The following is a 24578-nucleotide window of genomic DNA, read 5'->3' on the forward strand; positions in this document are numbered from 1 at the left end:
GGAAGTGGCTTATAAACCTACTATCACTACACTTTTCCCTCTTTACTTTTCAGAGCTTACCAGCTCTCCAGAATGACACTCCATGCCAACCGCTCGAGTCCGTCAAACACTTCTGACACCATTAAAGTAAACCCTGGGCGAGAAAATACCAAGGTTCCTACTGGGGCTCGAACTCCGGACCTCGACATCTGTAGGCGGACACCCAACCATGTCGCTAAAGGGTTAACACAACAGCAAGGCTGTTGGAAGTGGCCTATAAACCTACTATCACTACAGGTAACACAATTTTTGGTATTGAAGCATTTTTCAATGTTATAAGAGGAAGTGTAAAGAGTGATGTATTATTGGATATGTTGTCCTTGTTAAATATTTAATGATTCGTTAAAATTTTTAACGATTCGTTAAATGATTTTACACTTCGTTAGCTAACCAAAATTTTAACAGCACTTTCAACAACTGAAAATTTAAAATTTCGTAAGCTAACGTAATAATCAAAATTTAACGAACATTAACTTAACGATTCGTTAAATTTAACGAAAGTTTTTAACAACTGGGCCACTGTGTTTAAAACAAAATGCTATTTCAATAGTAATTTCAGCATTCCACTGAAAAGCACTTAATATATATTAATGTATATATTCGGATAACTTGAAGCTAATTTCATGAAAACAGCTTAGAGACCTATATACCATATGTACTATCAGAAAGATTCTTATTCTGTTCATAATGAATAAATATATATGTTTTTATTTTATGCTCTTCTGTGATATACTGAAATCTATCAGTGAAATAAAATTTATATTTTCACTGTTTCAAAGAGTGAAAATCTCATTATTATTTTTCACTGGTACCGAACTACATTTGAATGCGAAATGAAATTTAATTATAAATGATAGGAATTTCCTTGCAAAAAAATCTTCAGTAAAGGTAAAGATGTATAGAAATAATAAAAGGATCATAAATATTTATATTTTATTATAATGCAGTATAAAAGAAATCAGGAAACGTAATAGAACTATTTATAATTTTTTCTACAAAGCATCTTGACGTCACGACATTATGATGTTATGATGCGATGCACGTGACGTTGCGCGGACAAACTGAATATAATTTGGTTAAAAACATTAAAAATGCATAAATTAATAGAAAATTTGTTTGTTTAAGATCGAAATATATTTTACTCGTGGACACCATAATTAATATTTTCACTCGTGGCTGTGCCACTCGTGAAAATATTGCATTATAGTGTTCACTCGGTGGAATATATTTCAATCTTACACTGAAACAAACAAATATCCCCTATATATTTATTACTATAGCGATATTTTCTGATCGGGAATGGTTTCAGTTAGCTTTGATAAAAAAGGACAAAAATTCACACACTATTGGCAGTTTACTTCAGACTACGGGAAACCAACAATTGACCGTAAAGAAATATGCAATGCATTATAATTATCCCGCAGATGATGATTATGTATATTAGCTGACCTGTTTGTTGCACTGAGGCATATATATCATTTTTAGAAAGTGTTCAGAGTACCATGATACGATTCGATACCACAACAAAATATCTTACCTGATTTTGCAGCAGACAGTGAAAAGCAACGGCAAATGCGACAATTAGGAGGGAAAAGACGAGGAAGAACTTCATGAAGACTTTGCTGATTTCACAGAGCATTAAAACATAAATTCCCATAAAATCGAATTTCTGGATAAGTAATACTAGATTTATCCATGCCAAGAAAACTGATATTGTTCCGCAGGTCCATTGCCATTGCTGAAATATGTTAAACAAGCATATATATATATATATATATATATATATATATATATATATATATATATATATATATATATAAACGATACAAATATATGCTAAATTATTGCAGATTAGTTGATATACTTAAATAGAGGAGAAAAGTTTACCTTATTCTGTCTGTGACGTAATAGAACTTAGTCAGACATCCCTTTTAAACCTAGTGTATGCGGCTGACAAATTGTAAATAAGTTTTCGTTTTTGTTTGTGATAAGAATAAGTATGCATTTCAGTCCAAGTAGCGTAAATGCCATTGAATGTAGTAACTTTTGTAGCGGACACCAGCACCGTATGAGTTTACAGCTATTGCATAGGTATAAATAAAAATCAATAATCAGACATTTCCAGTGCCATGTTAGGGATTCGAACCCTTTGGAATGACATATGGAATGACACATAAGCGTGTGACCACTAGACCACCTGGCCACCTATCGATGGATGTTATTTCAATAAATGCTCTTCACTAGTTAAAGAGTTATGCTCTGGACAAAAAAGAGATAACTAAAATGTAGGGTAGAGTTATGGTTTTTGTACATGAACTTAAATGTAAAAGATATGTTTTAATGTTCAGGTCAGGCATAAAGTTCGTTTTGTTTTTAAATTCATATTTAATAATTTTGAGTTTTGGCCTTTATAAAAAAATCAATAAAGAAAATTAAGTTAAAATAAGTATGATAGAGTTATGGTCCCTGTACACTGCACTTCATCTAACTGCCTTTTTCATAATGTGAAATATGTATAATTCACCTACAGCTGTTTCCGACTGTCCTAGACAAGACAATTCAATAAAGGGAAAGCACGAAAAGAAATGGGTTAGAGTTATGGTTCTTCCTTTGGACACATCATCATATCATGCTGATATTTGGTGCTATTTTTTAATCCATCCACGGATGACAAAGCTAAAGACAGGACGCGATATGCGGATGGAAGAACGGAACGGACGCTGCAATTCTAATGGGAGAAGGGCACTGAAAAACGATGAGAAAAAAGGCCACTGTATATGTAAACAATACTGAACAACTGTTTATGTTGTTAATGCACAAAACTCTGAATAATAGATACAATGTTGAAATTTGAATATATTCAATATTGTTATAAAAATGTTCTATGCAAAAAAGCTTCTGAATGAATTCAACATACAGGCCTATATCCTGTATCGGTGCAACCACTAGTATTGACCACAAAAAGTATTGAAAAAATGCAGGCTATCCATTCCGAATAATTTTCCATTTCCTTCAAGTATGACGTTACGTTTGACAAACACATCAGGATCATTTGTAATATCTGAAAATTGATATGTATTTGATCATTAGACACACAAATCGCACAGCAGTTACAGCGGTGGCTTCGACTCGCTTGCTATTTGATCACTTACAAGGAAGGTGAGCTTGTTTCACGCGAGGAAGCCGTCAAATCAAAATAATCTATGAAACATACGTGGTTCTACTAAAGTTCTAATCATAATAATTGCAACTCATCCGTTCATGTTTAAATGCATCAGTCCTGTGGTCTCCCTAAAATATTTATTATAAAAATATATGAAAAACCAACTTTAGCAACAATACGTCGCATGTTAAACAACATAATTCATGTCTTTTTAAAAGATAATCATCATTTACAATGGATCTGTGTATAAATTATTTCTTAGCACTGGAAAAAAGGAAAAGGATGTCTTCGATAAAATGACATTACTCACCCATGCTTTTCTTGATCTATTTGTTCCCCAAAAGAGCTTAAACGTTATTTATATTCGAGGAAGAATTTTTATGAAATGAGTTACGTGGAGTAATTTATAAAAAAAAATAATTTTGTTCCTACTTTCATATTGAGTTTTGCTAATTTTAATTGCACAATTGGATAAGATATCTTTTGTCTGTGTTGCGGTATTTATGTCGCCGACAAATGTGGTAATAAAGCCTTCAATATTATCGTTTTCGGTTTTTATGGATAACGTTGTGTTTATAAATATTAAATTATTATTTCTGTTTGCAGGGTTCCCGGTATTCAAAGGTTCCAGTTTAGAGGTGTTTCACTGTAAAACGCTTTTAAATATAATAGGTAGCTATAACAGCAATAACTGTCATATTGGAGAAGACATTCTTATATCAGGTTTTATCACTTCAATGTTACGTTGCGATTTTGGGTAGTTCAACAATTTTGTAACCGTAGATACTGTTTCTCAGTAATGGATAAGAAAACTCCAATGATATTATATTTTTTCTACAAGAAGATATTTTATAACATGACCAAAAATCGTCACATACTCGTGAAAAATATGCCTTGAGGAGTATTTTTCCTGGAACTTTTTGACCTTCCCTCGTTTAAAACAACTACTTTTTAGTTCCCAATCTTCGTAAACCATGTTTCATGATTTTCTTTGTTAAACTGTAAGAGCCAGCTATACATAAATCGTTCAATTCTAAAATTTAAATTGCGTATGTAAATATAGGAGACTATTTTCGTTTAAAGGATTTCAAAGAAATATTTGGTGTCGCGACGATTGGGAAAATCCCGTGACAAACGTAGTCAAAATGGGAAGTTTGAAAATAAGTGGTGGCTGAGTATCATAGATTTCGTGGTTGAATTAAACCAAGTCTCAACGAACAAATAACATTCCGATTCTTTTTGTCTTGTAAAATTGAAATCCAAGGATTAATTTCTGCAAGAACTTATCGTTTTGGCAAATACTACGAATATTCATGTCAACGGAATTAAATGATTTCACATAGTTACATATTAACAATCTTATATCAGTATGTTCAAATTACACTCCATTGGGTTTCTAATTTTGTTCGTTTCATCCTTCTTGTCTTTATGTTTTACCTTGTGTTTGTATTTTGTGTACACTGCTTAGTGGTGGTGGTTTGAGGTGACTGCTGTCTTGGAACGTAGCTTAGCCTAATGGATCTTTCTCCTCCTTTCTCGCTAGATTGCTGATAGAGAATACACCTGAGACTACGCTTTCAACGAGGATAACAACAAATCAAATTCAAGCAAGCAAATAAAATGAATTGTAATCCCTTGCCAAATGGGATAAAGGTTTCAGTCTTGAAAAAGCAATCTCTGCATACAAAAATACTCATATTTTAAATACGATGTCAGTTTGATCCCAATGCATCATTATTTACTTTAGCACGTACGTATTTATAATAAAGCTGCATCATTTCTAACAGAAATTACAGAGTAAAACACATTTGTATTTATGACCCTGAACCAAGATAAAAAGGAATCTGAACTTTGATCTCTGTACCTAAATACCAATTTAAGTGTGAAGTTTTATGTCTCATTCCTAGCTGAAGCTACTTTTCTAGAAACATTGTTCTAGATCTTGACTAAAGCAACCGAAATCAAACTGAATGTTGTTATCTATGAAAGATACCTATTTTAAAAAGTTTAGTCGCAATTCCTCATTTCTAACTGAATTATTGTTGGAAAAAAAATGAAAATTGTAAAAATGACCTTAGTCAATGTATCCACAATGCATCCCAAATCTGTTTTGGCTGTGAAAGCTACTTATATTCCAAGTTTGGTCTACATACCTTAATTCTAACTTTATTTATTGTGGGAAAACAATTTTCTATTTAGAAAAGAGTAATCTTGACCTTAACCCAAGCAAAATCAATTAAAACCATAGCCTTCATGCACACTTCCCACGTTCCAACCTTGGTCGCAATACGTTTTTAACGAAGTCATTCATCAGAAATAATATGTTATGTTTAGTTACAAAGACACTGACCAGAACGAATACGGCACCTATATCTTAAATTTACGTTTGTACTAAGCTTGGTCGCAATACGCCATAGTAAAATTATCATTATATAATGAAGATATACGACCTCTCTTGAAGATACAAAATCTTGATGAAATATGTCAAAGTGGTCAACTCTCGCATTGAAGAACATTTGACACAAAATAATCTACATGAAGAGCATCAATCAGCATACTGGAAATTCCATTCAACCGAGACGGCCTTAGTGAAAGTACAAAATGATATCCTCGAATCCCTGGACCAACGTGAAGTCTCTGTACTAGTGCTACTTGATTTGTCAGCAGCTTTTGATACAATAGACCAGGCAACATTGTTACACCGTCTTGAACATCATTTTGAAATTACTAAGATGAAATCATATCTCATTAATCATTATAAACGGTGTGTATAGATGGGGAACTATCAAAACCAGTCCAGATGCCTTTCAGTGTCAAACGGACGGACGGACAATGCCAAAGCGATAGCCTAACGCCTTTAGCGGAAAATAACTAGTAAAATATTTACGAAGGACTCAATAAGGGAATTCCACAGCTACTGTAACACTAGCTAAGTTGTTTTGGCGGATTCTGTAAAAAAGGTGATATTCACTTTTGTTTAACTATAAGTTACATATTGTTAACAATAAAGAAAACTGTCTTACATTAACAGACGTTTCTTTTTTGCAGTTACAATGTAAGTGCGATTGCGAAAACATCGGTCGGTTTGTCATGTAGGTATATTTGTAAACATAAAGTGATATGAGTATTCTTAGGAAACGAACATTTTTGAGGGATTTGATGTCATAAAATTCATAAAGTCTATAAATAATTTTCTTATTAATGATGTTTTTTCCTACAATCATATCATACATGTACCTGGATACTAACAGCAGCAATTCAAAAATTATCCGTCTTTAAATTAGTTTGTTTGAAAAATTATTGGTAATGTTAAGATTTTCTTTGAATGCTACCCAAAATTTTCAAACAGACTGTATTTTCAGAAATACGTTCGAATCTATGTTTACATTGCCTAGATATATAAATATTATTAGTTATATTTTTCACTTGTTTCACCTTTCTAAGTAAAACTAACTGTTTTGATTGAATTTATTTAATGACGTGTTAAAGCTAGTTCAACAAAAATCAGATATTCCGGTTGTCAAGAATGCAATATCAGATGCAATTTTTGTTCTAAGGCACAAGTTCTAGCTGTATATTGTGAGTTATTTTCATTTAGTGTCTTAAACCTAGACCCATCACTATCACTACATGTGATCAATACCACCATTAAAAGCCTCGTTTGAAAATGCTGTGAACTGTAAATGGTAATACTTTAAGTAATATTCTTTGTGTCCGTTCAATCTGGTTGATAATTATATTTATTCAAGAATGTAAAAATGTATCATGAATCTTTCGATTTTTGTTAAGTTTCTTATCATCTCCCGTTGTTTCAATTTTTGAATTTGAAGTTTGAATTTCCTTTGCTGGATTTAAAGTTTTTGTCGTAAATAACAAAATGTTACAAACTGTGAAATATTCAATATAATAAAGGAGTAAATTTTATAAATACTCGTACTTATTACAGACTTGTGTTTCTTCTTCTCTTCTCTTTCCTTTTACTGTCAGGGCTGATTAATTGTTATTGTGATTTTCAAATATAATTTTGGTCTTGTACCATTAAACTAAAATACATGAAATTCATATCAGTAGATCAAATGACCAGGAAGGGTGTAGGGGAGGCTTTTATACACCAGTGTTATCGGCCGCTTGCAATGTCAACGTATCTTTCTCTGCGTAAAGTGCCATTTAACACCTTTCATTAAAGTCGAAGTTATTGCCTTAAATGTGAAGAAATAAAAGCATAAACACAAGAAAGGATATCACTTGATCATTATTCAGGGCAAAGATATGTTGGTTTCTGAGCTATTTACCTTACCTCTATTCAATTTCTGCAATATGAAAGCCCAAAGGCGGCACTGAGACAGGTTTTAATATAAATCATACATTCTTTACATCAGAGCGTTTTTTTTCTTTCAAAATCTTGAATCTACTACTGAAAAAAAAGAAGATATTATATAAGCGTCTTTCCATACTGATTTTATTAAACGAGTTGAATAAGATAATAAAATGCGAGGTTCTGCCGAACATTTTATCAATTTTATTCAACGAGTTTAATATATTCAATGCCGAAAGTCACAAATGTAATATTCTTTTATCACATGTTAGGCTTTCCTGCCGAAACATCAAAAAATCTACTTTCTTTATCTTAGACCAAGCAATATCGACGAACGTCTCCTTTACTTAACCTGACGTCAACGTCAATGCTTTATAACACCAGTGTATTATCAATTTTATATAATGAGTTTATTTCACTCCTGAGAGACCAATTATGTGATAATAAGCTATAAACAATACAGACATTGAATAAATCTTTACTATGATTAGTTTTTTAAAACAAAAAAATGGGGTATATTTTCGAAAAATTACTTAAAGCAACTGCAAAAATATTTGGTTATTGTCATTATACTATGTCAGTTTCAATTCCTTTCCGCGAAGTTCACGTTAACGTGATTCTCTGAAATGTTGTACAATCTAGTTAAATTAAGAAACAGAGAGATAAGTTATACTACTCCCTTCGTACGTGTATAATTTTGTTATGTCTACAGATATGTACATTTCTAGCCCAAAAGGGAGAATGAAATATTCTAGTTTGATACATAAATTAGCATTATTATCCCGGATTTATGTAAAAATGTAAACACAGTGCATTCATAGGTTTACAGGAGATCAAAGTAAACTGTATGTTTTTGAACATTTACAAAAGTGCAAAAATGGAAAATATATTGTCAAAACAAAAGTCAGATTTATTGGACCTTCTATGTTTACTGGACTTATGATCCCTACAAAGTGTTTAGAAGTTACAATGTGATATCTTCATCGGTTTAAGAGAAGACATCAATTTTTCTACATCTTAAAAGTAAAAAAGAGAAATAATTTTGTCCTAAAGGGCAGATTTATGAACCCGCAATGTGTAAACTTTTAAATTATATGATCTAAAATATTTGTGTGAAGTTTCAATCAAACGGATTAATAGTTTTCAGAAATATTGAAAGAAAGCCAATTTGTGTATATGAGAAATAATCTTGTCAAAACAATATGAGCCCTGGTATATACACTTGTTTTATGATCCCAAAACATACTGTAAGTTTCAACATGATATATTACTGGGTGTCAAGGATTGGACGAAAAATGATTTCAACATAGCCCTAAAGAAAGGTTGATGGTGAATGAAATTCTTATCATTATAATATCAAACCGTTGAAAAGAGTAATATAATTGAAATAATTACCTCTATGAGTAATTCTATAGCAGCCAAAATGATGACACAGTATTTAGCAAACGCCGCAAATTGTGGAATACCTTCTTGTGTAGCTTCTTCTTCTTCTTCGAAGCAAATATTGCCGTCTGTTGAAATACTAAAATTTAAATTCATTATCATGTTATCAGTTCTAATTGTAACTGAAGAATAGTTAATTTTCAGACCAGACTGATGAATGGTTTATCTCGATTTAGTGGCCCTACTGTTAATTTCATTCTATCAGAAAAAATATTATATTTTCCTGAATACTAAAACAATTGAATGATACGTTACGGTACACAATTTGGGACACCAACATTCCAAGGTGACGAAACAGAAAAAAGAAACAACCGATTTCCATCAAGGAATGAAAAATACAGTATATATATAATACGTATCTGTGTAAATGTTGTTGTAATGAGAGGCAACATTATAAGAAACTATTTCAACACGGAAATAATTCATGTTGTGAAGGAATCATGTTTTAAAATAAGATAAAATGAAACCGGTTTAACGTTCAAAATTGACAGAAGCAACGCTTACCTTACCTTCTTTTCATTTATTGTTATATGTTTAGACACACTGATGAGCCATTCACGACGAAACTTGTTTGTAACTTTTCTAATAAAATTTTAGAAAAATGTAGCAAGCGTGTTGATTCGTTTTATAAGTTTACCATAGATTTAAATAGAACAACGGGTATTCATACTTTTTTAATTGTGGCCTGACACTCATGAATATTCCGTATATTTTCGTAAATTAATGTTCATGCCTCAAAGCGGTGAAATTACTGAAATTAAAATGGAATTTCTTCATTGATATCATGTTGCATGTACAGATAGCTTGGCGGAAAGGAAAAAAACATTAATCTGCCAATATCCGACTACTTTGTCTGGATAAAACATTTTTTTTCAAAATTTTATCTGCACGCGTGAAGATCGATATTATGGAAGCGTCCTGGTGCCAGCAGAGATATTTACATTTGTCTTACGTATGACTTACTATCTCCTACGTAGGAGTTAGTATCTCCTACGTAGAACTTAGTATCTCCTAAGTAGGACTTAGTATCTCCTACGTAGGACATAGTATCTCCTACGTAAGACTTAGTATCTCCTACGTACTACTTAGTATCTCCTACGTAGGACATAGTATCTCCTACATACGACATAGTATCTCCTACGTAGGACATATTAAGAACTACATAGGAGTTAGAATCTCCTACGTAGTACTTAATATGTCCTACTTAGGAGTTAGTATCTCCTACGTAGGACTTAGTATCTCCTACGTAGGACATAATATCTCCTACGTAGGACATATTAAGTACTACGTAGGAGTTAGTATATCCTACTTAGGTGTTAGTATCTCCTACTTAGGACTTAGTATCTCCTACGTAGGAGTTAGTAACTCGTACGTATGCCACTGATTAAAAGACTCTCAAGCATGCGCAGTGGAACAATATACTCGTGTGTACTATTATTTAGTAAGGAAACGTGTGTAATTTAAAACTACACGGCATGGATGACTTTATAAAACATACTTTGCATCTGGTATGAAATACCGTGAAATATTAGTTTGTTTTGAAAAAGTAAATGGGTTTAAAGTTTTTTACGAAGCCTTAAACGGATATTGTCACGTATGAAGTTACTTAGACGCATAAATAAAAGTGATGAACTAAATGATTGAATAGTAATTCGGAGTCTGTAATTTATATTTAAAGGCGAGTGTTTTAAAATTTATATTTTACTGAACTATACATCTTTATTCTTATGAAAAACAAATGCTTAATTTTCCTTGAAAAAAAAAATAGTCAGAAATAATTTATACATTTAAAATGTATGCCGCGAGATATCACATAGACAAAATCATGGTGGAACTGACGTCAATATGTGCACAAAATAACTACTATTTCAATTTCATCAAAACTCTTTTAGCAATTAAATAATGAATAAAACATTCGACATCGGTCTTAAAATGAGCAGGTTTAGAAAAGTTGACCTCTGTCAATTTTAGTACACTAATTAGTCGGGCCACAAAAGTGGTCACCAGGCAGTGCAGTCTTAGGGTTGACCCTAAGCTAAGGTTTACAAGCTATATCTTTCAAATAAGGTGCCTTAATAATTTTGCCTACAGAAGTAGCTTTAAAACACTGCTAGATCGTTTAAGCTAATGTTATCTTTTAGCTAATGTTAAAACTGATTCCTAAACCTTCGACCTATAACTCCAAATTTCCCTGTCTTTTCCCTGACTTTTGCCCAAAGTCCAAATTTCCCTGACTAATTACAAAATTCACCGACTTTCCCTGACCGTGGGAACCCTGGCAGAGTTCAGATGCGTATGAATTGAACGCCCGAGTGGTTAAATACCAATCTTGAACAGACAAAAATTGGCCTCTCAGCTAGGAATGTGAGTCTTGCACATGTCTCATTATTCATATGAAATTCAAATATTCCCCCCCCCCTCTCTCTCTCTCTCTCACCCTCTCTCTCTCTCTCTCTCTCTCTCTCTCTCTCTCTCTCTCTCTCTCTCTCTCTAAGAGTCTTAATTACTGTATATTTTTAATTACATACTTATTTAGCTCATTTATATATATATTTTTCCTACTAAATTTTGTGATCTGTTCCAGAGAATATACTCAATAGTAGTGTTCCGAAAACTTAATGTCAAATCAGCTTGTGGTCCGACGGTTTTGCTTTCTTTAACATGGTGTGTGTATCTTCTATATATTGTATATTTTGTGAAGAAGAGGAAGAATAGAATATTATTTAAATAATAAAAGTGAAGCATTTTTGTGACAGTAAAATGTTTTAATTACCGAATATCACGGCGAAATTGTAGGTTTCAGTCATTAAATCTGGTTATCCTTTGTTTTGTTAAGTTTATGCCTAGAGAGAAGAAATTAAGCACGAGTAACTTGGTAAACATGATTTATTCCCCTTTATCGCTCTTCACAATAGAGGCCATTTTTTAATATAAGAGCTAATTTCTTGCGAAAGAATCTTTACAATTTTGTTTGATCAGAGTGACTAGATAAAAGAATAATTGACAAGTTGAAACTTATTAAATCTTATAGAACATTGATAATCGTGTCATGCAATCAGGTCTGTATGAATTCATTCTTTGTTATTGGTTAGAAACAGTGGTTAAGAGATTATTTCACTGAATTCAATGAAAAGTTATTTATCATGTAAGCCCCTTCTCGAGACAACACATGAAATACAAGATTATAAATAGTTTAGAAAATAAATTAAATATTGCAATAAATGCCTTTTGTCAGCACACAATTAAAAAGTCAACTAGCAATGTTCAATTACCACATGTACCGGAAACGCAAGTAGGACCACAGAACGTTGCGCGCTGCAAAATAGGAATCCTTACGTATGAGTTACTAAGTCCTACTTAGGAGATACTATGTCCTACGTAGGAGATACTAAGTCCTACGTAGGAGATACTATGTCCTACGTAGGAGATATTAAGTACTACGTAGGAAATACTAAGTCCTACGTAGGAGATACTAACTCTTACGTAGGAGATACTAAGTCATACGTAGGAGATACTATGTCCTACGTAGGAGATATTAAGTACTACGTAGGAGATACTATGTCCTACGTAGGAGATACTAAGTCCTGCGTAGGAGATACTATGTCCTACGTAGGGGAAATTAAGTACTACGTAGGAGATACTATGTCCTACGTAGGAGATATTAAGTACTACGTAGGAGATACTAAGTCCTACGTAGGAGATACTAACTCCTACGTAGGAGATAGTAAGTCGTACATAAGACAAATTTAAATCTCTCTGCTGGCACCAGGACGCTTTCATACGATATACCTATCGTGACTAAGGGTAATACAATTTGAAATTAAAACTTAGTATTCTACATTTTTCTTAGTAGAAAATGTCGACGATATCTTTAAAATACATTTATATCTCAATTCTTAAAGCAATTACTGGTAATCAGCGTTTCCAAGTATTTCAAGGAATTTCCAGGACAGGGGAAATATTAGCTAATTCAACGAACAATCTAAGCACATGACATTAGTAGACGAAAAACAGAAATGATAAATTAAAAAACATCAACAATCATCAAATGAGCACATAAAATAATGAGAGAATGAAGACAATTTTGATACAATTACATTACTTGAATTAAAACAAAGATGGACCGAAGTGAGTTTGAACCCACGGTGACATGTGTGGAAGTCCGAGATGTTATCATTACGTTTCCGAGCCATCAGTTAACTTTATTTCATATAGGCTATTATAATAAGACAAACATTTTCAAAGTTGCTCAAACTAAAGAAAGCACCCGGAAATACTGGTAATTATAAATGAGACCCAGGTAAATACTTACGGACAATACTTCATCATCATCGCTAAAAGTCTAGATCTATAGTCACATTAATAATAACAATAATAAACTAACATTTGGTGCAATTTGCTTTTGAAAGTATAGATTATTTGTGAAATGAAAGAATTTGTTAATAGTCGAAGGGAATTGAGTCGATGAAAATCTTTGTTCTGCACAGACATGGGATAAACGGCAATAAATAAATTGCCACACGGATTTTAATCTAAGTCTACTGTAAGAAATGTTTTGTAAAATATCCCAAAATGTCGTTAATTCAAAGAGTAGATGTCTAGATATCGTTTATATATGTATACCAGGAAATAAGTAACGGCAAAGCAATGATTACAATATATATTGTATTGACTATTTCGACTATCGGGCTAAAATTTGCATACACAGTCAATTTATGTATCTACTTCTATCATTTCTGGTTCTTTTTAGTTTTTGATTTAGTCCCTAAGTAGTATGTGTAACATATGTTTGTAAAAAAAAAACTCATTTGGGGCGACATATGAAAGTATTTAGAATACCCCTCGAAGAAGACTTTTAATAACAATATGCGTCTGGATTAACACTTTAAACAGATATGCCTCGGTGTATTGCCTTTAAATAACTTACGAATGCCTGAATAATAAATTTGTTGGTCCGAACCGTTTAGTTCTTAATAGCCTTATAATAAATAGGTCAACGTTCACAGCTGATGTATTGAAATTATTGCGAACTATGTTTCTACACAAATGGCAGAAGCACAGGAAATAGTTGAGGATTCTGCGGAGAGCGACTGATGTATATGAACACATGTACAACGGAATTTTTAGATTGTAACAGGTTCCCAAGTTTTAAATTGGCTCCGCTTTTGTTTTTGAACGACAGTTTCTTCTTATATGTACAATTGAAGTTCATTTTTAAAGCACGGTGATATGTTAATTATTGTCAGAATAATTCTATATAAAAGCATATAAAAGTGTCAGAATGAAAGAAGTTACGACCCAACTGTTTTGAGATACACTGCACGTTTAGTGTTTCGCCCGTTTAAGTAGGATGCTACGCATCCCTCTTTGATTGTTTGCCAGAAGATGGGGAGGACTCCTTGATAAGAAGTTTATCACCAGGACTGAACATTACTGATATCTGTCTTCTGGCGTGTTTCTTCGGGCCCTTTAGGGTGTTTTTCTTGATGCTCTGATTTCTGCAAAAACACTGAGTGCATGCGTTCTTCTGGTTCTTAAGGTTTGCTTTTTATGTAATCATACATGTACAAGAGCATTTTTGTATTTTACATACAATGCAAGTCAATTTAATTCGATGGCCGGGTTGTTTATTTTTGTATTTGTGACGGGCAATCTAACCGTCAAAACCTCGAAGGAGGACTTAAAATAATGAAGAAAAATTCAAAGAAGGTAAAGTAATTGGTTTTATCGCTCGCACATATTGCCTTGTAGACGCAGTAAACGTTGATCGTGCGCAGTTCAAACTTATGGTTTAAAACATTTTCGTTTTTGTCGTGTTGAGCGGCCTGTGAAGTTTCCACTTTTCTCTATTTTAAGTCGTAATCTAAAATTTAAAATTTGGACTTTTGGAAATTATTTGATAATACAGTGTAACTTCCAAAAACCGGACCTTCTGAAAACTGGAAACCTTTTAAAACCACATGAAACTCAAGGTCCCGCTTTTTTCTGTTCTTATTTCCATTTACCTTTTACTTCTGAAAACCGGAACTTTCGAATTCTGAGAACCAGACGATTTTTGAAGGACCAGTTATATTTCAGCACTAAAACTGACTTCCGAAAACCGAACAGCAAAATGTTTTGCTGAATTAAAAGTGTCAACTGTTAATCCAAAAACACTGTCAACATGTTCTTTTGTTTATCTATTAGCGGCGCGCTTTTATTTTGACTCGCCAGATAATCACAATGATCATTTGATGTAAAAGTAGGGAAGTAATCAGCGACTACTTTTATTTGTATTCAATTTATGAAAACGTGATAAATTATATATCTTACGTGTGAAAAACTTTCATAATGTTTGAACGAAAGGAAGATCAGTGTTTAATGGATTTAGTTACATCGATTAAACTATGCATTGTCGACATCAATTAAATGTTGACGAACTGGGGACTCCAAAGATGGTCAAATGTAAGAGGAAAATATTTGCTGTTTCTTTTTATATTTGTTATTTATGTGTTTATTATCCTGAATGTTTGTAATAATTATTGATTGTTAATCAATTAATTATTCACTTTTAATAAAATTGTAAAATTTAAAAGGATAATAATCTCCTTCATTCTACGTGTAAAAAACATAACTCTTGTGCATCACGTCCACTTTTCCTACAAACTTTCAAAGTTTCCGGAAACATCCAAAAACCGAGCTTTTAGACTAGTCCTGAGACCGTCCAGTTTTCGGAAGTTACACTGTATTTACATAACTCAATGCGGAACAAAAAGTGGCCCAGAAGATACATCAGAAACAAGTTATGTCCTAAGCACATGAATCTTTAGTGGTTTGACATCTGTCTGTTCGCAAGAATGTAGATAAAATAAGTCAATCTTTCCATGGCCAGGAATATCAAGCGAGCGACGTCACAAGGTGTTTTGGGTTCATGTGATATTTGCCAGAAAACAGAAGGATAAAGTTCAAAAGGTACCTCTTGGAGAGAGGCCAGTCATCGATGCTCCATTTCAACGTATTGCTGCCGATCCCGCCTGAGTTAGAAAAAAGGATACCGTAACACGATGATCTTCGTTGATTATGCTGCATGTTATCCAGAACCAGACACTATACCAAGAATAGAGACGAAAAATGATGTGGAAGCATTGTAAAATATATCCTCTAGAGTAGGTTTTTCTTCTGTAAATCTTAAGTGACAGATTTAGCCAATTTACATCGCTTCTCATGAAAGAAGTATGCAGGATCGTGTCCCTTAACAGTTGTTTAAGAAACCTTACAGTCCATAATGTAAGGCCTTTGTGACAGAATGAACGGAATTAAAAAACGAATGCTAACGAAAACGTGCCAGGAGAAACCCAAAGACTGGTATAGATTATATCAGCTGATTTTTCTTTTCATACAGAGAGGTCACATATGCCAGTACAGCATTTTCATTTTAATTGTTAAATGATATAACAGTAAGAGGTCTAATGCAGGCACTAAAGCAACTTTAGACAGTAAGTACCAGAACCAAGAAACGCATATGAATACGTGCTAGATCTACGGAACAGATTAAAAGAACGTGCAGAATTGCAAGGGAGAGAGTCTCGATGCACAAGTAGAATACAAGCATCATTATGATGATAAGATAAGAGCAAGAAGTCTCAAACAAGGAAACAAACTATTAGTTCTCATGCCTACATCTCACAACAAATTCACGTTGCAATGAAAGGGTCAATTTGAAGTAGAAGTAGAGAAACCGGTAATTTGATGATCATGTAAAGATAGGCGAGCGGATATAGGTATCTAACTTATAAACCTTTTGAAGAAATACGAGGAGAAAGAAGATAAGGTATATGCAAGTGTAGCATTTATAGTAGCAAAAAATGACAGTGAAACAGGTGAGGTTTACGATGAGAGTTTACTGAACTTAGTAAATACCAGTGGTACAGAGACGTACAATGATTTCCGTGTAAATGAGCAGTTGTATGCTCTGCTTGAACTTTTTTAAAGAAATATTCAATGATGCACCAGATACACCTGAAGTGAAGAACATACATGTAAGATTGAATTGAATGATGATAGATCAATAATAAGAAAAAAGACATCGAAGACTAAGTTAAAAATATGTTCGAGGGTTCTTGTGCAAATGAAAGATAACACAAACCGCTTTTGTATTTAATTGTGTTGAGCCTTTCTCCAGATAAGCAGACACATTATTACTGCATTTAATCATACATCACGCTATCTGGATGATATTCCTGATATGGATAAACCGTTTCGTTTGGTCACTTGCTGGATACAATTTGTCCCGGAGAGGTCCAGTTAAATAAAACTAACAGTTCGGATACTGCTGCTTCATTTCTAGACTTACATCTCTCCATCTATGACAATTTTATACATGCCAGACTTTATGACAGGAGAGATGATTTTAATTTTGGTATTGTAAATGTCCCCCGTTTGGATTGAAACGTACCTTAGGCTACATTTTTAAGGGATATACCGTTGTATTTCTCAGTTAATTCTGATTGCCAGAGCAGTCATGTTGACGATCTAAACGAACGTAATCAATATAATACAAAAGACTACTTCAGCAGGGCTACCGTCATTACACATTGCGTAAATATTTTGCTAAATTCTGATTTGGCTTTAAAATTTCAGTATCGATTAGGTATCTCAAAACTCAATTTTAATGGGAATGTGATTTACAAACTGAGTACTAAGAATTTAGCTTATTGTAATATTCAAACTGTATTTCGTAAAATTATAAAACGTTTTATTAAACGAGGTTATGATCCCTTTGTTTTGAGTCACACTGCATGTTCAGTGTTCAGCCCATTTGCAGTTGGAGGCTACGCTTCCCTTTTTGATTGTGTTTAACGGAAGATGGGGCGGACTCTGTGAAAAGCATTTTTTTTTAAATTTCACAAGGACTGCACTGTTTTGATTTCTGTTTTGTGGCCTGTTTCGTCGGACACTTATAGGTATTTTCCCGATGATCTGTCTTCTGCAAAGGCATTGAGTACAGGCGTTCTTTGGTCTTAAAGTTTGTTTTTCATCTAATCGTACAGGAGATATGATTTTGTGTTTTACATGCCATGTCGTTTGATTCGATAGCGTGTTTTACAGATTAACCTTACGTTTATTTATATTGTCCCATGACTTTGGAACATGATGGCGGTAAGAGTGAGGTTGGGTGCGCACCAAAAGCCGGTTTAAGCTCAACAGTGGTGATTTCGCCTCTTACCGTTCCAAGGCGGTGTTCAACTGTGTTCATTTTGTCCTCGTGTATTTGTTTTATATGTTAGTGTGTGAGTTTCTTTTTAGGGATGTTGCGTTATTTGAACGTGACACTCCATGTTTGATACTTACCTGTTTTCTTTACAGACGCCTAAATTATATCATGAAGTTCGGCACAGAACGTTTCGAGAACGTAGAGAATATTATTGCGAGGTTGCAAAAAGACAAAATCTTCACAGAGATAGACCTGACTTACCGCGGTCGCATTATGATATGGGCCTTGTTCTCGCAGATCTTTAAGTTCCGTATTGAAGCTGTCGAAGGTACAGACAACGTTTGTGCAGATTACCCTCTAGACTCGATACCTGAGGAGTCAGTGTTTAATTATTAGTTGTAGTTGGAAAACAATTGAGTGTTTTCTTGGTCATGTACTGTGAATATACTAACTTTAACTGCAGCAGAAAAACAGTTTTCATCTACATTTACATATTGTTGTGGAGAGACAGAGGGGTAACTGGGTCATAAATTGGAGTTGTTGAAAGATACCTGCAATTCTATATAATTTTGAGATAGCAGTTAAGTTTTCATCGCGCATTAGTGAAAGAATGTCGCAAGTGTTGGCTAGATTATTGAAGTAAATATCTGTTTCTGGATTTGTTTCATGAAGTTTGGTGGCTAACATTTCATTGTACATACATGTAACTGTTGATTTGTTCGGCAAACAATTTGGTTTCTGATTGTTTGGTTGTGGTTTTGTTGTAAAGTTGTTACATTGTTGGCAAATGGAATATTTGCTGCATTTTTCCATTTTCTTGTTTACAATTTGGTTGATCGTTTGAATTAGTGTGTTGGTATATATATTGATTTTCTGTTGTTTGGGTGTGAACTATTTTGAAAATGTACTTTGTTTAGTTTTAAATGGTTCTTTGGTAAAATAGAGAAAAGTGGAAACTTCACAGGTCGCCCAACACGACAAAAATGAAAATGTTGCAGGCTCGGTTTGATTGAGCCTGTTCATGGACGGTAGTGGAAATGCATGCTACCGTCCACGCCCTCTAGCCCCGGGTTGAGCAGAACTCAACATTCACACATGCTAAAAGTACAAAAAGCAATTTAGAAACATCCGCAAATGTGTTCAAACGGCGAGGCACATGGAACCTTCAATGATACACGGGTTGTGGCGTGTAATTCCATGAAGAGCGGCGTTTGGTCCGAAGATAAAGTAAAGTGTTTGCCCCAAACGAGAAAACAATGGGCAGAACTAAACAAACTGGAATTTAGAGGCTTGTGATGGCCGAGCTTAAGTTTTGAAATACTTGTGTTTTTTTTTTGTTAATTATATATACTTGCGTATATGTGATGAAGCTTGCCAAAACGCGGTGCAAATTTAATTATTGATAAGTTTGCAGAAAGAATATGTGTGGAGTGTGTTCGATTTAGATGTAAATACAAGTAGTACGCGACTATGTTTAATTATATAATTTATATGCAGTAAAAATATTTACATGACGAGGACAGAAAGAGCACACACACACACACACAAATAAATAAAAAGCAAAGAATTGCTTGTTTCCAAGGTAAAGATTAGTTCTGATCAGGCGATTCAAACTAGCTCAATAACCGTTTGCCAACTAGTAACGGCTCGCACAGATAACTAAACCCTGGCAATTGAGATTTATAAGGTCACGTTTACCACACACTTTAATACATAGAACTTATGTTTTGTTTTCTATACAACATAGTTTATAAGTGCATTCATGTAATCTAATGGCCACCGTTCATCATTTTTATATTTTGTCGAAACAGTCCGAGGCTCGCGGAAGTTGCTTTTTCCACGTTAACACTGGCACAAATATTTGCCTTGAGTGAAAATTGAACAATAAATAACGATTGAAGAAAGCAAAAAATCCATAAAACCGCATTTAATTATCAGAAATATGACGAGTCACCAGAACAATCTAAGTAACGGTAGCGATGAATTGCGATGGATCTAAGTGAGTAATGAGCTATCACCGCGAAAGTCAGGCAATTTTAACGCATTAAAATGCAATGTACATATTGTCCACTAAGTTATCAGAAATATGACGAGTCGCCAGAAAAATCTAAGTAACGGTAGCGATGAATTGCGATGGATCTAAGTGAGTAATGAGCTATCACCGCGAAAGTCTTATCGGTTTATTGCTGTTGATATTCGTGTGGATGCATTATCTGTTAACGGTTTTTATCGTTTTGGTAACAAAAGATTCGAATCATAGTTTTTTTGTTTCTTTTTTTTTTCATCGTTTCATATGGAAATGTAGCGGACTGTCACGTGGTACTTATGTGAACATTTGATTGGGAGAAAAAATAGGAATAGAAGCAAATACTTACTCAGTGAACTGATAGGGCGCTTTTATATCGAGTGCAAAACCAGTGAGCATCGTCAAAAAGAGCAAATACAGCATTAAATTTAGGAGATAGAAGACAAGTCCAACGCTGAACCATTTCCTTTTCAGAAGTGCAGATACTAGAGGATGGTCAAGAAGTTCTTCTCTTTTGTTTTTTACCTGCAAATATAATGAAAACAGTCAATTAACGTTCTACTTATGTAGCATTGTATTCAAATTATAAGCATTTCATGTAATAATATCAAGACAAAATAGAAAACACGTTTTCCTACTGACTATATAAAACATCTACATTCATATAATTAAAGTGTCTGAATAAGATACGCATTCATTCTTAAACACAATAGGCATACGATAAACATTCTGCGTATAAAACAATTAAAATAAACCAGATAAATATTGACTTAATAAACCTAAATATGCATCTTCTGTAATTGAATCCGACTAATTGTTTACTTGTTAACTAACATTCGAAATACTATGACTTGGATGTTTAAGCCATTTATTAAGTTATTCTCACCATAAGCATGAGTGGATGATTCTTTTTAATCTTGTCGGTGTTCTTGATGTACGGTGTACCTTCTACAATGAAATATCATTAACATATCAGCTATTTGCAAAGTACTTTTCCAACTTAAAATCTCCATCAGTAATAAATAATGTGCTAACAAAAGGTATAAATGAAACAGATATTTATCAAAAATTCAGTAAAGACGAAAATGAGTCAGCCATGACACACAGAGATGGCTAACATTTTTTTTAATACGAGAGTCATTCTGCATAATTATAATGCAACCATTGGGGGTATATTCTTTTTAGTCTTAGATTAATTTATAGACATATGCGTATCAATTTATTGTTCTCCGATTTTTCCAATTCAATTGGTTTAAAGAGCCAAATAAAATTATAGTTACTTTAGGTTATTTCTTTTTGAATGAAGACGTCGAAGCCGTGTACAAGTGAATAGAAGGTTACTAACAAAATCATAAATTTTTAGAAATGTTGGGAATGTTTATACCCTGTTATTCTTAAAAATACGTCCTCATTTATTACACAAATTCATGTATATTATTGAACTGAAAGGAATAAATGTTTTTTTTTCTTTGCAACAGAGATATATCTATTTGTCTTAAAATTAATTATCTTTAAGTTTATAATGAGCGATTGCTTTGGAATAGAAAAACCTCCCCGATAAATGTGACATATCAATGGTGCAATGATATCAGAAAAATATCTAATCTATTTGCCATAATAAATTGTCGTTGAATATATGAAGACTTAATAACGTAGTTTTGGTTAGAGTCGTTTTTACTATATGTGAGAACACCGTGGCCGCGGATGTAGTGTATTTGTTACGCCAAAAAGTCTAGCTGAATTGCTTATCTATAGAAATTTTACATCCTTTTACTATGTATTTCCTTAGAAACACTTTACAATGCATTAGATTTAGATTCATATATAACTACACCTTATAAGATATTCAGGTCGTTGCATTATTTATTAAATGACCCTCGTATGCTTTTTATTTGCAAAATCTATAGAATTGCAAATCTTACAAAGAGTGTACCAATAAATTGCTATTGAAAGCTGCCAATTAGAAGTATTGTCAAAAGGTATGTTATTAAACTCTGAAATTTGTATTTTTATTGCATTTAAGATTTTATGTTATACAAAAATGTTCTTTGACCATCCTTTGCCAGAGGTTCAACCCGCTCGGGGCGTACAATGTTTTAAGCACGTAAGGTATTCAGTTTTATTTTTGTGTGAAGAGGAAGTGGTACCATCAAGATGTAATCTTACCTTACATAATGCTGTGGAAGCTTAGGTCTAAAAACAATTCTTTGTTTCCGGTAACATGCTCAACAAAATTAGGGTAGTTAGGTCCGATTTTTTTTTTTTTGGGGGGGGGGGGGGGGGATATTTTTTTCAAGGGAGACTTTTTGGAAATACTTTTTGTGTCAACAAATGATTACAAATAAGGGGGTTATGCCGTTAGAGCATCAGTTAGTTGTTTTCTAACATCACTGGCTATGTTTAAAGCATAAAAAATGCAGTTTTGCAACTTTTGCTAAAAAGTTGAAAAAAATATTCGCCAAGGCAATAAAAACCTTTAGGGTCGGGCCAAACATTTAGGGTAGGTCAGGATACCAGAAACAAACAATATATTACGCCTTATATATTTGTCGCTATGTTTAAAGCATAAAAAGTGCAGTTTTGCAACTTTTTGCTAAAACGTTGAAAACAATATTCTCCAAGGCAATACAAACTTTTAGGGTCGGGCCAATTTAGGGTAGGTCAGAATACCGGAAACAAACATTTTTACGCCTTATATATTTGTCACTAAAAGCCTTACCATGAACTTATGCTCTTAATTACTTCGGTTCCTCGCATACATTAAACGAGCAAGTCCAAAAATAATATTCTTACTTGGCAGTTTATTTGAAGCGCTCCAACCGTCAAAATGCAGTGTGTCGTCAAGAAACTCAAAATGGAACACTACCAGAAATTCGTCACCTTCGCCTGTGAGGATTGTGCATCTATCGAATACCCATCTTGCAATATCTTATAAAATTATAACATAAAAGAAATCTAAAGTCATTTTGAAAATTGTTGACTGGCTTTTCATTTATATTTACTGAAAATATGCATCAGCACATCAGCCTGAACAAATATTTCGTACTATGACATTTTGAGTCCAAATTCGGCGTTACGTCCTTCGAGCTAAAATTAACTTAAAGTTTCATAACAAAGAATGAGAGTTCAACACGTGTTTGTCTAAATAAATGCATTTTGTTCAATATTACTCTGCATTCGTATGACAAATGAATGAAGAGGCTAGAAGTGTTTATCAAACATGTATTTTAACATTTCCACGTTTGGCCATTTTGTTTCTTTTTCTTATAATTGATAATCCACCGCCCTTTAAATAAACCTGCCATTTTTATACCTGAGAAGGTCGTAAGAAAAAGAAATTACACAAAACAGTAATTTTGACGATTTATTCGAAGTTACAATGAATGAAAGTTCGTGAACTTGCAGGTAAGTATCCCGGAAATTGAACGTTTTTAACTCTTATTACAGTTCTTAGTTACCTAATGTTATTCAGATTAATGTCACTACGTGGTAGACTATAAAAATATTAGTCTGCCAGGAAGCTTATCTTTTTCCATTACATTTTGACTTTAGTACAGTACTAATCAGTTTAAAATGAGTATGCAAAAAGACTTTGTAAATATGGTGCCAGAAAAAAAACTGTCATAATCTAAAATCCCGAAAATAAGCCTGTTTCGAAAATAAGCCAGTCTCGAAAATAAGCCACCATTTCACTACAGGCAAAAAGGGCTCATATATAAGTCGCATTCAGAAATAAACCGTTCAGTTTTTAATCAATAATAGTGTCATTGACATTTTTTAGGACACCATATAAGAAAGCAAAAGTTATCAACGTATACATAGCAGATTTATTTCAAGATGTTATAGCAATAAAACATACTTTGGAATAAAAACACATAAAATAATGCATGTTGTGCTGATTTTTAGAACATCGGACAAATAAAGACTTTAAAAGCAAATAAAAAAAAAAAATCCTGCCTCTAACATTTCTTGTTACGTTAGTTATACTAATTGACGTGGCCGTTCTTTATAACACAATACAGTGTTTATCACGTATTTATTTATTCATACCAGCTGACCATTAAATGGCGGTTAATTTTCGTGCATTTTGTGGTTCAGCTCCACCATGAAATTCAGTCCCAACGAACAAATTATGCCCACGATAAAGTAAATTGTACTCAAAGTCGCCAAAAAAGGACAACCTAGCTGTCCGATATGGTCCGTAGTTGCGCGCTTGCGACAGTACTGACCTGCATCTTCCGTTGTGAATGGAGGCTTCTGATAGATACTAAATATAGAAGTGTGACGTAGCGTCACGCGCCAACCGCACTATGCTGAGACTGTTATTTGATTTTTTTCGGCCCACTGTGCCATGTCTTTATTTACTGACATAATATAGTAAACTACTAATACTTTGGGA

At 33.5% G+C, this 24578-nt stretch overlaps 1 protein-coding gene across 1 annotated transcript in view; it reads right to left on the reverse strand.

The window, feature by feature from the left end:
• Window positions 1-23484, reverse strand: part of LOC128552097 (transient receptor potential cation channel subfamily A member 1 homolog) — a gene marked incomplete at its 3' end in the record, with an annotated part of 64991 nt that extends 41507 nt beyond the window's left edge. Inside the window, exons 1-7 of the mRNA XM_053533109.1 lie at window positions 23478-23484; window positions 22973-23107; window positions 21066-21127; window positions 20529-20704; window positions 8913-9039; window positions 2957-3100; window positions 1577-1777 (exon numbers count right to left, since the gene is read on the reverse strand). Coding sequence (XP_053389084.1) covers window positions 1577-1777; window positions 2957-3100; window positions 8913-9039; window positions 20529-20704; window positions 21066-21127; window positions 22973-23107; window positions 23478-23484 — 852 coding nt within the window. The remainder of the gene's footprint in view (window positions 1-1576; window positions 1778-2956; window positions 3101-8912; window positions 9040-20528; window positions 20705-21065; window positions 21128-22972; window positions 23108-23477) is intronic.
• Window positions 23485-24578: the final 1094 nt, after the last annotated feature.

Source organism: Mercenaria mercenaria, unplaced genomic scaffold (assembly GCF_021730395.1).
Source record: "Mercenaria mercenaria strain notata unplaced genomic scaffold, MADL_Memer_1 contig_2039, whole genome shotgun sequence".
Lineage (NCBI taxonomy): Eukaryota > Metazoa > Mollusca > Bivalvia > Venerida > Veneridae > Mercenaria > Mercenaria mercenaria.